This window comes from Cherax quadricarinatus, chromosome 18, assembly GCF_038502225.1.
Source record: "Cherax quadricarinatus isolate ZL_2023a chromosome 18, ASM3850222v1, whole genome shotgun sequence".
In the NCBI taxonomy this organism is placed as follows: Eukaryota; Metazoa; Arthropoda; class Malacostraca; order Decapoda; family Parastacidae; genus Cherax; species Cherax quadricarinatus.
The window spans coordinates 45,480,290-45,496,844 of record NC_091309.1 but is presented as its reverse complement, the minus strand read 5'-3'; the positions used below and the strand labels follow the sequence as shown (position 1 = coordinate 45,496,844).

The 16,555-nt window shown below is 43.1% G+C and overlaps 1 protein-coding gene across 2 annotated transcripts in view; it reads left to right on the top strand.

Moving 5' to 3' along the window:
• The window catches only part of LOC128689253 (receptor-type tyrosine-protein phosphatase alpha-like), an 828,196-nt gene that overhangs the window by 477,404 nt on the left and 334,237 nt on the right, over nucleotides 1–16,555 (top strand). For both annotated transcript variants that reach the window (XM_070086466.1, XM_070086465.1), the window contains exon 12: nucleotides 1,029–1,154. In XM_070086466.1, coding sequence (XP_069942567.1) covers nucleotides 1,029–1,154 — 126 coding nt within the window. The remainder of the gene's footprint in view (nucleotides 1–1,028; nucleotides 1,155–16,555) is intronic.

The following is a 16,555-nucleotide window of genomic DNA, read 5'->3' as shown; positions in this document are numbered from 1 at the left end:
CAGTTCTGGTGGAATTGGAGGCAATTATACATGACTCAAAAATGGGATTTTATGTATCAATGTAGCTATATCAATCAGATTGAAAAACTGATGCCCATTGATTATCTAGTTATAGTGACCAGCTGGAACATTGATTATCTAGTTATAGTGACCAGCTGGAACATTGATTATCTAGTTATAGTGACCAGCTGGAACATTGATTATCTAGTTATAGTGACCAGCTGGAACATTTGTTGATCATCGATTTTTAAATATTCAAGAATGCCCAAGTGAAGCATATGTTGTCCACTGATTATTTTGTGTTGCAGAGTGCCCAAGTGAAGCATATGTTGTCCATTGATTATTTTGTGTTGCAGAGTGGCCAAGTGAAGCATATGTTGTCCACTGATTATTTTGTGTTGCAGAGTGGCCAAGTGAATCATATGTTGTTAACTGATTATTTTGTGTTGCAGAGTGGCCAAGAGAAGCATATGTTGTCCACTGATTATTTTGTGTTGCAGAGTGCCCAAGTGAAGCATATGTTGTCCACTGATTATTTTGTGTTGCAGAGTGCCCAAGTGAAGCATATGTTGTCCACTGATTATTTTGTGTTGCAGAGTGCCCAAGTGAAGCATATGTTGTCCACTGATTATTTTGTGTTGCAGAGTGCCCAAGTGAAGCATATGTTGTCCACTGATTATTTTGTGTTGCAGAGTGCCCAAGTGAAGCATATGTTGTCCACTGATTATTTTGTGTTGCAGAGTGCCCAAGTGAATCATATGTTGTCCACTGATTATTTTGTGTTGCAGAGTGCCCAAGTGAAGCATATGTTGTCCACTGATTATTTTGTGTTGCAGAGTGCCCAAGTGAATCATATGTTGTCCACTGATTATTTTGTGTTGCAGAGTGCCCAAGTGAATCATATGTTGTCCACTGATTATTTTGTGTTGCAGAGTGCCCAAGTGAATCATATGTTGTCCACTGATTATTTTGTGTTGCAGAGTGCCCAAGTGAATCATATGTTGTCCACTGATTATTTTGTGTTGCAGAGTGCCCAAGGGGAAAATATGGTGCAGACTGTAGTGAGAACTGCCAAGGATGTGAGAATAATATATGTAACCGCTTCACAGGAACTTGCATCAGTAGATGTCAAGCAGGAGTTGATTGTGAGGAAGGTGAGTGTGTGGACCAGTACTGTCATAATTGTGAGTGTATGTGAATCACGAATGAGTGTGTGCACAGGTGTTATACTAATAGTGAGTATGTTGACCAAAATTGTCCTAACAGTGAGAGTGATGAACAATATCAAATTAAAAGTGGATGTGTTGACAAATATACTGAATGTGTAGGGACCTGTGTCATACTAGTGGTAAATGTGTTGACCAGTGTTGTACTAAAAGTGAATGTGTTGACCAGTGTTGTACTAAAAGTGAATGTGTTGACCAGTGTTGTACTAACAGTGAATGTGTTGACCAGTGTTGTACTAAAAGTGAATGTGTTGACCAGTGTTGTACTAATAGTGAATGTGTTGACCAGTGTTGTACTAAAAGTGAATGTGTTGACCAGTGTTGTACTAAAAGTGAATGTGTTGACCAGTGTTGTACTAAAAGTGAATGTGTTGACCAGTGTTGTACTAACAGTGAATGTGTTGACCAGTGTTGTACTAAAAGTGAATGTGTTGACCAGTGTTGTACTAAAAGTGAGTGAGTTGACCAGTGTTGTACTAATAGTGAATGTGTTGACCAGTGTTGTACTAAAAGTGAGTGAGTTGACCAGTGTTGTACTAATAGTGAATGTGTTGACCAGTGTTGTACTAAAAGTGAGTGAGTTGACCAGTGTTGTACTAATAGTGAATGTGTTGACCAGTGTTGTACTAAAAGTGAATGTGTTGACCAGTGTTGTACTAATAGTGAGTGTGTTGACCAGTGTTGTACTAATAGTGAGTGTGTTGACCAGTGTTGTACTAATATGAGTGTGTTGACCAGTGTTGTACTAATAGTGAGTGTGTTAACAGTGTTGTACTAATAGTGAGTGTGTTATCCAGTGTTGTACTAATAGTGAGTGTGTTATCCAGTGTTGTACTAATAGTGAGTGTGTTATCCAGTGTTGTACTAATAGTGAGTTTGTTATCCAGTGTTGTACTAATAGTGAGTGTGTTTACCAGTGTTGTACTAATAGTGTGTGTGTTTACCAGTACTCAGCTGTACTCACCTAAGTGTGGTTGCAGGGGTCGAGTCATAGCTCCTGACCCCACCTCTTCACTGGTCGCTGCTAGGTCACTCTTCCTGCTGAATGAACTTTATCATATCTCTTCTTAAAAGCTCTGTATAAATCCTGTCTTCACTACATCACTTTCCAGACTGTTCCACTTCCTGACAACTCTGTGGCTGAAGAAACACTTCCTAATAATGAGTGTGTTGACCAGTGTTGTATTAATAGTGAGTGTGTTGACCAGTGTTGAACTAACAGTGAGTGTGTTGACCAGTGTTGTACTAATATGAGTGTGTTGACCAGTGTTGCACTAATAGTGAGTGTGTTGACCAGTGTTGAACTAACAGTGAGTGTGTTGACCAGTGTTGTACTAATATGAGTGCGTTGACCAGTGTTGTACTAATATGAGTGTGTTGACCAGTGTTGTACTAACAGTGAGTGTGTTGACCAATGTTGTACTAACATTGAGTGTGTTGACCAGTGTTGTACTAGTAGTGAATATGTTGACCAGTGTTGTATTAATAGTGAGTGTGTTGACCATTGTTGCACTAATAGTGAGTGTGTTAACAGTGTTGTACTAATAGTGAGTGTGTTGACCAGTGCTGTATTAATATTGAGTATGTTGACCAGTGCTGTATTAATATTGAGTATGTTGACCAGTGCTGTATTAATATTGAGTATGTTGACCAGTGTTATATTAATAGTGAGTGTGTTGACCTGTGTTGTATTAATAGAGAGTGTGTTGACCAGTGTTGTATTAATAATGAGTGTGTTTACCAATACTCACTTAATTGTACTCACCTAAGTATGGTTGCAGGGGTCGAGTCATAACGCCTGACCCCACCTCTTCACTGGTCGCTATTAGGTCACTCTTCCTGTTCCATACACTGTATAATATCTCTTCTTAAAAGCTCTCTATAGATCTTGCCTTCATTACATCACTTTCCAGACTGTTCCACTTCCTGGCAACTCTGTGGCAGAAGAAACACTTACTAACTTCCTTGTGACTCATTCGAGTCTTCAACTTCCAATTGTGACACCTTGTTACTGTGTCCCATCTCTGGAACATTCTGTCTCTGTCTAACTTTTCGATTCCTCTCAGCATTTTATGTGTCGTCATTATGTCCCATCCCCTATCCTTCCTGTCCTCCAGTGTTGTACTAATGGTGAAAGTGTGGAAAATTGTTGCACTAATAGAGATTGTGTTAACCAATAATGTTCTATAGGTGTGAACACTAAAGTTGTTCTAATTGTGAGTATGAGTAGACCAGTGTTGTACTGGTACTGAGTGTGTCGACCAGTGTTCTACTGGTACTGAGTGTGAGTAGACCAGTGTTCTACTGGTACTGAGTGTGTCGATCAGTGTTCTACTGGTACTGAGTGTGTCGACCAGTGTTCTACTGGTACTGAGTGTGAGTAGACCAGTGTTTTACTGGTACTGAGTGTGTCGACCAGTGTTCTACTGGTACTGAGTGTGAGTAGACCAGTGTTTTACTGGTACTGAGTGTGTCGACCAGTGTTCTACTGGTACTGAGTGTGTCGACCAGTGTTCTACTGGTACTGAGTGTGAGTAGACCAGTGTTGTACTGGTACTGAGTGTGTCGACCAGTGTTGTACTGGTACTGAGTGTGTCGACCAGTGTTGTACTGGTACTGAGTGTGTCGACCAGTGTTGTACTGGTACTGAGTGTGTCAACCAGTGTTGTACTGGTATTGAGTGTGTCAACCAGTGTTGTACTGGTACTGAGTGTGTCGACCAGTCTTGTACTGGTACTGAGTGTGTCGACCAGTGTTGTACTGGTACTGAGTGTGTCGACCAGTGTTGTACTGGTACTGAGTGTGTCGACCAGTGTTGTACTGGTACTGAGTGTGTCGACCAGTGTCGTACTGGTACTGAGTGTGTCGACCAGTGTTGTACTGGTACTACTGTGTCGAACAGTGTTGTACTGGTACTGAGTGTGTCGACCAGTGTTGTACTGGTACTGAGTGTGTCGACCAGTGTTGTACTGGTACTGAGTGTGTCGACCAGTGTTGTACTGGTGCTGAGTGTGTCGACCAGTGTTGTACTGGTACTGAGTGTGTCGACCAGTGTTGTACTGGTACTGAGTGTGTCGACCAGTGTTGTACTGGTACTGAGTGTGTCGACCAGTGTTGTACTGGTACTGAGTGTGTCGACCAGTGTCGTACTGGTACTGAGTGTGTCGACCAGTGTTGTACTGGTACTGAGTGTGTCGACCAGTGTTGTACTGGTACTGAGTGTGTCGACCAGTGTTGTACTGGTACTGAGTGTGTCGACCAGTGTTGTACTGGTACTGAGTGTGTCGACCAGAGTTGTACTGGTACTGAGTGTGTCGACCAGTGTTGTACTGGTACTGAGTGTGTCGACCAGTGTTGTACTGGTACTGAGTGTGTCGACCAGTGTTGTAATAATGGTGAGTGTGTTGACCAGTGTTGTAATAATGGTGAGTGTGTTGATCAGTGTTGTAATAATGGTGAGTGTGTTGACCAGTGTTGTAATAATGGTAAGTGTGTTGACCAGTGTTGTAATAATGGTGAGTGTGTTGACCAGTGTTGTAATAATGGTGAGTGTGATGACCAGTGTTGTAATAATGGTGAGTGTGTTGACCAGTGTTGTAATAATGGTGAGTGTGTTGACTAGTGTTGTAGTAATGGTGAGTGTGTTGACCAGTGTTGTAATAATGTATAGTGTGTTGGCCAGTGTTGTAATAATGGTGAGTGTGTTGACCAGTGTTGTAATAATGGTGAGTGTGTTGGCCAGTGTTGTAATAATGGTGAGTGTGTTGACCAGTGTTGTAATAATGGTGAGTGTGTTGACCAGTGTTGTAATAATGGTGAGTGTGTTTACCAGTGTTGTAATAATGGTGTGTTTACCAGTGTTGTAATAATGGTGAGAGTGTTGACCAGTGTTGTAATAATGGTGAGTGTGTTGACCAGTGTTGTAATAATGGTGAGTGTGTTGACCAGTGTTGTAATAATGGTGAGTGTGTTGACCAGTGTTGTAATAAGAGTGAATGTGTTGACTAGTGTTGTAATAATGGTGAGTGTGTTGACCAGTGTTGTAATAATGGTGAGTGTGTTGATCAGTGTTGTAATAATGGTGAGTGTGTTGACCAGTGTTGTAATAATGGTGAGTGTGTTGACTAGTGTTGTAATAATGGTGAGTGTGTTGACCAGTGTTGTAATAATGGTGAGTGTGTTGACCAGTGTTGTAATAATGGTGAGTGTGTTGATCAGTGTTGTAATAATGGTGAGTGTGTTGACCAGTGTTGTAATAATGGTGAGTGTGTTGACCAGTGTTGTAATAATGGTGAGTGTGTTGATCAGTGTTGTAATAATGGTGAGTGTGTTGACCAGTGTTGTAATAATGGTGAGTGTGTTGACCAGTGTTGTAATAATGGTGAGTGTGTTTACCAGTGTTGTAATAATGGTGAGTGTGTTGACCAGTGTTGTAATAATGGTGAGTGTGTTGTTCAGTGTTGTAATAATGGTGAGTGTGTTGACCAGTGTTGTAATAATGGTGAGTGTGTTGACCAGTGTTGTAATAATGGTGAGTGTGTTGACCAGTGTTGTAATAATGGTGTGTGTGTTGACCAGTGTTGTAATAATGGTGAGTGTGTTGACCAGTGTTGTAATAATGGTGAGTGTGTTGACCAGTGTTGTAATAATGGTGAGTGTGTTGACCAGTGTTGTAATAATGGTGAGTGTGTGTTGACCAGTGTTGTAATAATGGTGAGTGTGTTGACCAGTGTTGTAATAATGGTGAGTGTGTTGACCAGTGTTGTAATAATGGTGAGTGTGTTGACCAGTGTTGTAATAATGGTGAGTGTGTTGACGAGTGTTGTAATAATGGTGAGTGTGTTGATCAGTGTTGTAATAATGGTGAGTGTGTTGACCAGTGTTGTAATAATGGTGAGTGTGTTGACCAGTGTTGTAATAATGGTGAGTGTGTTGATCAGTGTTGTAATAATGGTGAGTGTGTTGACCAGTGTTGTAATAATGGTGAGTGTGTTGACCAGTGTTGTAATAATGGTGAGTGTGTTGATCAGTGTTGTAATAATGGTGAGTGTGTTGACCAGTGTTGTAATAATGGTGAGTGTGTTGACCAGTGTTGTAATAATGGTGAGTGTGTTGACCAGTGTTGTAATAATGGTGAGTGTGTTGACCAGTGTTATAATAATGGTGTGTTGACCAGTGTTGTAATAATGGTGAGTGTGTTGACCAGTGTTGTAATAATGGTGAGTGTGTTGACCAGTGTTGTAATAATGGTGAGTGTGTTGACCAGTGTTGTAATAATGGTGAGTGTGTTGACCAGTGTTGTAATAATGGTGAGTGTGTTGACCAGTGTTGTAATAATGGTGAGTGTGTTGACCAGTGTTGTAATAATGGTGAGTGTGTTGACCAGTGTTGTAATAATGGTGAGTGTGTTGACCAGTGTTGTAATAATGGTGTGTTGACCAGTGTTGTAATAATGGTGAGTGTGTTGACCAGTGTTGTAATAATGGTGAGTGTGTTGACCAGTGTTGTAATAATGGTGAGTGTGTTGACCAGTGTTGTAATAATGGTGAGTGTGTTGACCAGTGTTGTAATAATGGTGAGTGTGTTGACCAGTGTTGTAATAATGGTGAGTGTGTTGACCAGTGTTGTAGTAATAGTAAGATGATACTTGAGAGACTTATGCAACATCAGGTATTTATGGCCAAGTAATGTCTTCATCAGTAGCTGAGGTTGAGTTTGAGGAAGTCAGCGCCTCACCCTGGGGTCGATGTCACCCTGGGGTCGATGTCACCCTGGGGTCGATGTCACCCTGGGGTCGATGTCACCCTGGGGTCGATGTCACCCTGGGGTCGATGTCACCCTGGGGTCGATGTCACCCTGGGGTCGATGTCACCCTGGGGTCGATGTCACCCTGGGGTCGATGTCTTCATTTTATTGATGTTAAATTTTTATTGGTGTTGAAGGTCCCTGAAACTTTGTTAATAGTTAGGTGTTTTTTTCTTATTGTACAGTAATTCTGAGTTTTATGTGGTAACCTTAAAATGTGAGGATCAGCTTTAATGTGAGGATCAGCTTTAATGTGAGGATCAGCTTTAATGTGAGGATCAGCTTTAATGTGAGGATCAGCTTTAATGTGAGGATCAGCTTTAATGTGAGGATCAGCTTTAATGTGAGGATCAGCTTTAATAACTCAACACTGGTGATTCCTGCTTACAATAAGGACGAGATTTTTACTGCAATGAATATTAGCCAGTTTGCTTATTCTTTTTAATATCTGGAGTTTATCTGGAGAGAGTTCCGGGGGTCAACGCCCCCGCGGCCCGGTCTGTGACCAGGCCTCCTTAGGTCAGTGTCCCAGGATGCGACCCACACCAGTCGACTAACACCCAGGTACCCATTTTACTGATGGGGAACATAGACAACAGGTGGAAGGAAACACGTCCAGTGTTTCTACTCTGGCTGGGAATCGAACCCAGGCCCTCACCGTGTGAAGCGAGAGCGTTAACCACCAGGCCACCATGAATTAAATTTAGCAAATCTTTTTTGACTGGCTTCAATATTTACTTGCAACTTCATGTTATGAGAAGGCAAATATTTTTTTTTCAGTAAAGGTTGTCTAGTTGCATATTTGCCAGTTGTCTAAAATAATAAACCTGAAATTTTGAAATTCGATTTGACAAATTAGGAATTCACTTTCCGACTGGTATCAAACTTTTTGCATTAGAGGGTTCCTTTAACAGAACCCATCGCATTAATTTGAACCTTCATATCTCACAACCCTGGTGTAATTAGCTTACATAAATGTTTGTATCAGTTTTTAGCTGTGTAGGTATCAATGTCTTAATATTATTGACGATAATTTAAGAATCTTTGAGACTTTATCTTCTGACCGGCTAAAAAAAAAAATATCTATTTTTGGAGCAGTTTGGATTATTGGTCTTATCAGGATAATTAGAGAATGCCTCTTCTGATTGGCTTTAAACTTACAAAGGTTTGAGGCTATATAGCTGTCTGTTACCCATTTTTCTGCTTACCTGGAGTTTACCTGGAGAGAGTTCCAGGGGTCAACGCCCCCGCGTCCCGGTCTGTAACCAGGCCTCATGGTAGATCAGAGCGTGATCAACCAGGCTGTTGCTGCTGGTTGCACGCAATCCAACGTACGAGCCACAGCCCAGCTGGTCAGGTACCGACTTTAGGTGTTTGTCCAGTGCCAGCTTGAAGACAGCCAGGGGTCTACTGGTAATCCCCCTTATGATGCTGGGAGGCAGTTGAACAGTCTCGGGCCCCTGACACTTATTGTATGGTCTCTTAACGTGCTAGTGACACCCCTGCTTTTCGTTGGGGGGATGTTGCATCGTCTGCCGAGTCTTTTGCTTTCGTTGTGAGTGATTTTCGTTTGCAAGTTTGGCCTTAGTTCCAGGTGTACATAACAATGTATCTCTTCCGCCTGCGTTCCAGGGAGTACAAGTTCAGAAACTTCAAGCGCTCTCAGTAATTGAGGTGTTTTATCTCTGTTATGCGTGCCGTGAAGGTTCTCTGTACATTTTCTAGGTCAGCAATTTCACCTGCCTTGAAAGGTGCTGTTAGTGTGCAGCAATATTCCAGCCTAGATAGAACAAGTGACCTGAAGAGTGTCATCATGGGCTTGGCCTCCCTAGTTTTGAAGGTTCTCATTATCCATCCTGTCATTTTTCTAGCAGATGCGATTGATACAATGTTATGGTCCTTGAAGGTGAGATCCTCCGACATGATCACTCCCAGGTCTTTGACGTTGGTTTTTTGCTCTATTTTGTGGCTGGAATTTGTTTTGTACTCTGATGAAGTTTTAATTTCCTCATGTTTACCATATCGGAGCAATTGAAATTTCTCATTGTTGAACTTCATATTGTTTTCTGCAGCCCATTGAAAGACTTGGTTGATGTCTGCCTGAAACCTTGCAGTGTCTGCAATGGAAGACACTGTCATGCAGATTCAGGTGTCATCTGCAAAGGAAGACACGGTGCTGTGGCTGACATCCTTGTCTATGTCAGATATGAGGATGAGAAACAAGATGGGAGCGAGTACTGTGCCTTGTGGAACAGAGCTTTTCACCGTAGCTGCCTCAGACTACTCTGTTGACTACTACTCTTTGTGTTCTGTTTGTGAGGAAATTATAGATCCAACTACCAACTTTTCCTGTTATTCCTTTAGCACGCATTTTGTGCGCTAATGTGCCAGGGTCACACTTGTCGAAGGCTTTTGCAAAATCTGTATATATTACATCTGCATTCTTTTTGTCTTCTAGTGCATCTAGGACCTTGTCTTACTGATCCAGTAGTTGGAACAGACAGGAGCGACCTGTTCTAAGCCCATGTTGCCCTGGGTTGTGTAATTGATGGGTATCTAGATGGGTGGTGATCTTGCTTCTTAGGACCCTTTCAAATATTTTTATGATATGGGATGTTAGAGCTATCGGTCTGTAGTTCTTTGCTATTGCTTTACTGCCCCCTTTGTGGAGTAGGGCTATGTCTGTTGTTTTTAGTAACTGTGGGACCACCCCCGTGTCCATGCTTCCTCTCCAATGGATGGTAAAAGCTCGTGATAGGGGCTCCATGCAGTTCTTGATGAACACGGAGTTCCATGAGTCTGGGCCTGGGCCAGAGTGCATGGGCATGTCATTTATCGCCTGTTCGAAGACATTTGGCGTCAGGATAACATCAGATAGACTTGTGTTAACCAAATTCTGTGGCTTTCTCATAAAAAATTCATTTTGATCTTCGACTCTCAGTCTGGTTGGTGGCTTGCTAAAAACTGAGTCATATTGGGACTTGAGTAGCTCACTCATTTCTTTGCTGTCATCTGTGTAGGACCCATCTTGTTTAAGTAGCGGCCCAATACTGGATGTTGTTCTCTACTTTGATTTGGCATAAGTAAAGAAATACTTTGGGTTTCTTTCGATTTCATTTATGGCTTTTAGAATAAATCTGAACGTATAATTCTAAACGTAATTTCTTATCTCCCAAACTCTCTGCTCCTGGGAACTCTTCTGTCCTCTGCCTTCCCTACATTTCTGGTCTTTCTAATCTCAGCAACTCTCTCCGTTCCTTAGACAACAAACTTACTCTCTGCCAGACTAACACTCTTCACACTAATCTCGTTCATACCTCTCCTTCCTCTACAGATGTTCCTGGTGTCTGCTCTATTTCTTGTTCCTCCTGTCCTCTTCAATACCTTGGAGAAACTGGCCGATCTCTTTCTGACAGACTTAGGGAGCACAAAAGTAGTGTTAGGCTTGCCGACACTAACAATGCTCTTTTCTGTCACATGAGAGATCACAGTCATCCTATTGACTGGTCTTCTGCTAAAACTGTCTTCCCTACTTCTAACTTTATTAGTCGCCGTCTGGTTGAACCTCCTTAATACACAACTTTCCTTGTATGATTCTTAGTCCTGGCTTCGTTTCTGTAGATGCCTTCCTTACCCACTACATTGTAAAATGCTCCAAATTTCAGAACACCCTGACCTAACCTGATTCCTTCTTTTTCTTCTTCTCCCTCTTCCCCTTTTCCTTTTTCTCCTTTGGGTTGTCTTTCTTCTGGCTTGTGTATTTGTTCCTTCATTATTTATTTATTTATTTCCTTTCTCCCCTTGGTGTTCTTGCTCTTACCCTCTGTGGGCACCAGCTCCCTTGCAGTGCTCCTCTTTTTTAGTATTTGACTGGCTCTTCCTCCTTCTTACTACTGCTTCCTTCTACCTCCACTACTACGACTACTACTACTACTACCACCTCCTGCCTACATATACCCATCCTACTCTCCTTTTCGTTAGAGTGACTTTGTAAATGGTCCAAGTCGGAGCGAAATGTTGCCGTAAGCTCCTCTCTTCTATGTGCCTGTTATTTGTGTATTGCGAATTCTCATCTGTTTGGCTTTAAATTATACGAGCTGTATTCTTATTCCTCTCCCACACTGGGCTCAGGTGATATAAGATATCTTTGATAGCGCACTAACCAAAATATATATGGTTTCATATTAATGATATACAATACCGACAAATTAATGAATAAAACACATGAACAAAACTTAGGTATCTTTATTACCTAAATGTTTCGTGCATCGTTCATGGGGAGCAGATCGTCGCACTCTCCTCCATTTGCATTCCACTCAATTCTTGTCCAAGATGGATTATGGTGACCAAGTCTATTCTGCTGCCTCTTCGGCAACACTTTCTAAGTTAGATCTCATTCCTAATCAAGGTCTCCGTTTATGCCTTGGTGCCTTACGTTCATTCCCTGTTGAGAGCCTTTATGCAGAGGCGAATGTTCCTTCCTTAGCTGATCATCGTGATGCTCATTGTCTTTGTTATTTTGTCCGCGTTCATGATCTTCGTGTTCCTTCTACTTATAGGTTAGTCTCAGACATTAGAAGAAACCCACAGTTTGTTCGAAGCCCCTGCGTACTCCGACCGTTGTCTCTTGGCCTCCTTATACGTTCAGTTAGCATCTGCCTTTTTCCTTTCCCCTTGGGAAGTTCCAACGGTTCATGTCTGCCCTTTCCCCCCCAATACCGTGTGCCAAAGCTTTCTTACCTGCGCCTGCTGCTCACTCTTTTTCTCGAGCACTACCATTCACATACTTATGCCATTGCTGTTTATACAAATTGTTCTAAATTTTCTGATGGTGTTGGGTTCGCGGCATTGTTCCCTGATGAAGTTGTCTGAGGCGACTTGTTAGACTCAGCTAGTATTTTTACTGCTGAGTTGTATGCCATCCTCATAGCACTTCTTCGCATTGTATATGTCTCCTTCGACGTTTGTGATCATTTCTGATTCCCTCAGTGCTTTGCATGCCATTAAACAGTTTGATTCTCCTCATACATTAGTTCTTCGTATTCAGCAATGGTTGTGCTATGTGGCTAGCAAACAAAGATGTCGTTTTCTGCTGGGTCCCTGGACACGTTGGTGTGCAGGGTAATGAGCAAGCAGATGCTGCGTCGTGGTCAGCAGTACATGATCTTCCGATTTCTTATAGAAGTGTTCCGTTCAGCGACTATTTTCCAGTCATCTCGGCCCGTCTCCACAGCCATTAGCAACAGTGGTCAGACATGCACCATAACAAATTGCGCTCTATTAAATAAACCGCTTTTAGGTGTGTGGCCATCTTCTTTCCACCATTGCCGTTCTCGGGAGACTGCGATCTCCCGGCTCCGCATTGGTCATACACGCCTTACCCGTGGGTATCTCAGGGATAGACGCCCTATTCCTCTCTGAGGTTTGTCGGGTCTCTGTTTCAGTTCTTCACTTTCTTGTCGATTGCTCGGTTTACCAGCGAGCTTCCAGGATTTACCTCCAATGCTGCCGCCGCCCTACCACTATCACTTTATCTTCTCTACTTGCAGACGATCCCACCTTTGACTCCCAATCACTTTTTGACTTTTTTTCAGCAACTGTCTTATTATAAGAACTTGACACACAGCCCTTTGTGTCCCTTCCAACCTTTTCTTCCCTCACCTCTGATCCCTTCTCCACCTAGCTGTTTATAACCTCCGCACTATTTGCTGCCTTCAGTGCTGTATAACAATTGTAGGTTTAGCGCTTTCTTTGATTATAATAATAATGTGAGATACTGGTCTCAGAGCAGTAGCTAAAGTATATTGTGAGATACTGGTCTCAGAGCAGTAGCTAAAGTATATTGTGAGATACTGGTCTCAGAGCGGTAATTACCTGGAGTATACCTGCAGAAAGTTTCGGGGATCAACGCTTCCGTGGCCTGGTCTGTGACCAAGTTTCTTGGTGGATCAGGGCCTGATCAGCCAGGCTGTTACTGCTGGCAGCACGTAAACCGGCTGATCAGGTACTGACTTTAGGTGCCTGTCCAGCACTTTCTTCAAGACAGCCAAGCGTATATTGGTAATCCCTCTTATGTATCCTCCTCTTTAAGGGAGGGGGGCTCTTTATTGCAGTAAAGAGGCTATTAGTCTGAGGAATTGGACCTTATGGTCTTCTTCCTCCGACCGAACTTAATTACCCCCCAATCCCCCCATCCTTGTACCATTCTCCCCCTTAAATCCTTTTTTCCCCTTTCTTCCCCCCTCCTAACCCTCCCCTTTCCCCGTCCCGTTTGTAGCTTCTGGGGTTGTCCCCTCTGGCATTATGGTTTCTTGGTGTGGGAAGTGTGCCGGGGTTCATCCCACTCCATGGAGTTCCTCGGGAGTGGTGTAGTTTACCATGGAATCAGAATTGTGTGGAGGTGTCCTGCTCTCTTTCTGGATCTCCGAGAAGTGGGCAGAGTGTCATGCAGATAGTGACTGTATCTTCAGAGGCTGCCTGTCGGTTCTGGGGTTACAGCCGAAGGGGGTAAGCTTTGTGGTGGGTTTCCGACCGCCCTGTCTTTTGCCCACCGAGGTGGCTCAGTAGATGTGAGGCTGCTATCCCGGAGCACTGGTTTACTGGTGGAAGGTAGGGTATGGCATGGGTTCCACGCTGCATCTGCACTGCTTGTGGGCTCGAGGTCCTATCAGATGAGGAGAAGAACTTACAGTCCTTCCATGCCTTCTAGTGACTGTCCCTCCGCTGTCCCACTTTTTTTTCTTTCCTTTCTTTTTTTCTTTAAAAGAACAAGAAAGAAGTACCCCTATCATGGAGTCTTCGTTGTGTGATAACCCTCCTCCTCCCAGGCCCCTTTCTGTTCCCACATCCTGTTCTGACCCAGCTTCGTTATTAGACCATTCTCTAGACTCTTCTCATACCCCTGTACCTTCTGCTCGTGTTGCTTCATCACCTGCTCCAGGTGCTGAGGCACCTCCCATTTCTGTTAATACCTCTGCCTCTTGCACACCTTTAACAATACATCCGGCTTCTCCGAGTATGGTGTGACAGTTTTTGGATCGCCCACCTCCCTCAGGTCAAACAGCCCATTTTATTACTAAACATTCCAGACCACCTACTGACGATGGTTTGATGTCTACCCAAAAACGACCTACATGATACTCACTCCCTTTGCGCACTATGTTTACAAGTAAGCAGTGGACTAAATTCTTTTCCTTACAACCGACATCTCCAACTGATTATCTTTTAGACCATAGTATTCTTAAAGCTCTTTTACGACACATTGGCCAAAATATATCTTTTCTTACTCTTCGAAGAGGTACGTGCATCATTACAGTTCTGAATTCAGAAGAACCTCATGATCTTTCCCGTATTACTGCCATGGATAGCATTTCAATCACAGTTCATAAGCACGCTATTCTCAATTCTTGCAGTGGTACGGTGGTTTTACAGCATACCATTGTACAAAGTGATTTTCTGTCTTTTGGCAATAATATTTTAGAGCAATTATCCTTTCAGGACCTTCCTATTCTCAAAGTAGATACGTCCTGCCCACTCGCAGGCAGAGGTGTTTTCCCAACAACATCACCCGCTTAACCATCGACTGCCATGAACTCCCGTCCTCGGTTTATATTGCGGGCCATCACCTTGAAGTCCATAAAGTAGTCCCTACTCCCCATCTGTGTCTGAAGTACTGGCGCTTGGGACATCCTGCTAAATACTGCAGCTCTGCGGTAGAGTGCCTGGTCTGTGGTTCCACAGATCATGCTGATACATCTTACAATCTTCTCCCTCTTGTTTCAATTGCAATGAATCTCATCCTTCCTTTCACGCTGTTATCAAGTCTATCGTAATGAACGAGAAATCCGTTATCTTAGAGAAAGTGAAGGCCTTACACTATGGATGTCTCTCAGCTCCGCCTTCTAGGAAATCTTCAACGGGTTCCTTATTCTCGAGTAGCTCGGATACCTCCAACCTTAACTGGCCATTCCACCTATCAGCTCCTTTGCTACCATGTCTTCTGGGGTCACCCCCGTTTCTAATTCTTTACCAGATTTTCCCTCTGAAACTCCTACCTCCGTACCTCTTCCTACTTCTTCATCTTGCTCACTAGTTTTTCAGTCTGTGAGACTTCACAAACCTACACCTTCTTTGCACCTATTACCTGTGAAGTTGAATCTATATTCTACCTCGGTGCCTAGTTCTTACCCCCTTTCTAACTCTCACGAAGGTGGAGGTTCACCACCCCTCTCGTGTAGTCCCCTCTTCTCCTGTTCCCTTCAGACTTCTTCCCTAGTTACCTTCCAACCTCCTTCCTCTTTTGTTCTGCTGCACGTCTCTTCTGTCCCCGCCAGCTCATCTCTCCAGGTTCATTCTTACCGCCCCTCTCAGATCTCTTTGGTTCCCTCCATAGTCTCCTCGATCTCTACTTGCTCTACCTCACCTGTCTCTGAAATCATGGTATCGGCATCTTCCTTATCCACTGAGACACTGTAGTGATACTGGTCCTGTGGGGAGCAGCAGCAGGATAATACTGCACCACCTCTAGGGGCCCTTAACAACAACAACAGTTTGGTGTGTGTCATGGGCACCAACACATGGTGTGTGATTCTCTCCTACTTTATCCATTTATCAGCGATGCAGATTACATGGTGAGTTTAAATATGTGGCCTGTAGTTATAACTTTTCTCTTGACATATGCAAGACATCACCATCCCTGTAGAAGCCATTATTAGATGTACTAGTCATTATATTTTGTTGTTGCAGAAGTACTATGAAGATTCTATGTTCAATAAAGCCTAGAGATAAGGCCTGTGTTTCTATCACAACAATTTATTGAACATAGAATCCTGGGCTACCTGGTGGTGATCCTGCGCTAGACTACACCACAACATGGAGCGTTTACTGAAACCTGAGAGGCTAGACTGTGACCCCAGCTTATCAACGGCTGCTCAGGAATGGAAGCACTGGTTTAAGACTTTCGAAAACTTCTTGGGAGCCCTTCCGAAAGAAGATCTAGATAAACTAAGTCTGCTCATCAATTTTGTGTCACCTAAGATATATGAGGCTATTTCTGAGTGTAATACCTACGAAGATGCTATCAAAACCCTCAAGTCTCAGTATATTAAACCTACAAATGAAATCTTTGCACGCTATCGCCTTGCAACTCGCCGCCAGCAGATTGATGAGTCCTTAGAGGAATACTTTCAAGCACTGAAAATTTTAGGTAAGGACTGTCACTTCCAAGCAGTGACAGCTGCTCAGTATTGTGAAGAGTCCATCAGGGATGCTTTTATCAGTGGCCTGCAATCACCAATAATAAGGCAGCGTTTATTGGAGAATAAAACTCTCGACTTAGCCGCTGCCTTTGACCAGGCAAGAGCTCTAGATTCAGCCCAGAAGAATTCTGAAGTATACAGTACCACTCAGCCTTCTCGAGTGGTAAGTGCTGCAATTCCTGACCAAGACTCTTGCAATGAAGTTACTGTGGAACCTGCCTCAGTGACAGCAGCAGCAGGTACGGTGTTTTTTTTTTTTTGTGGTTT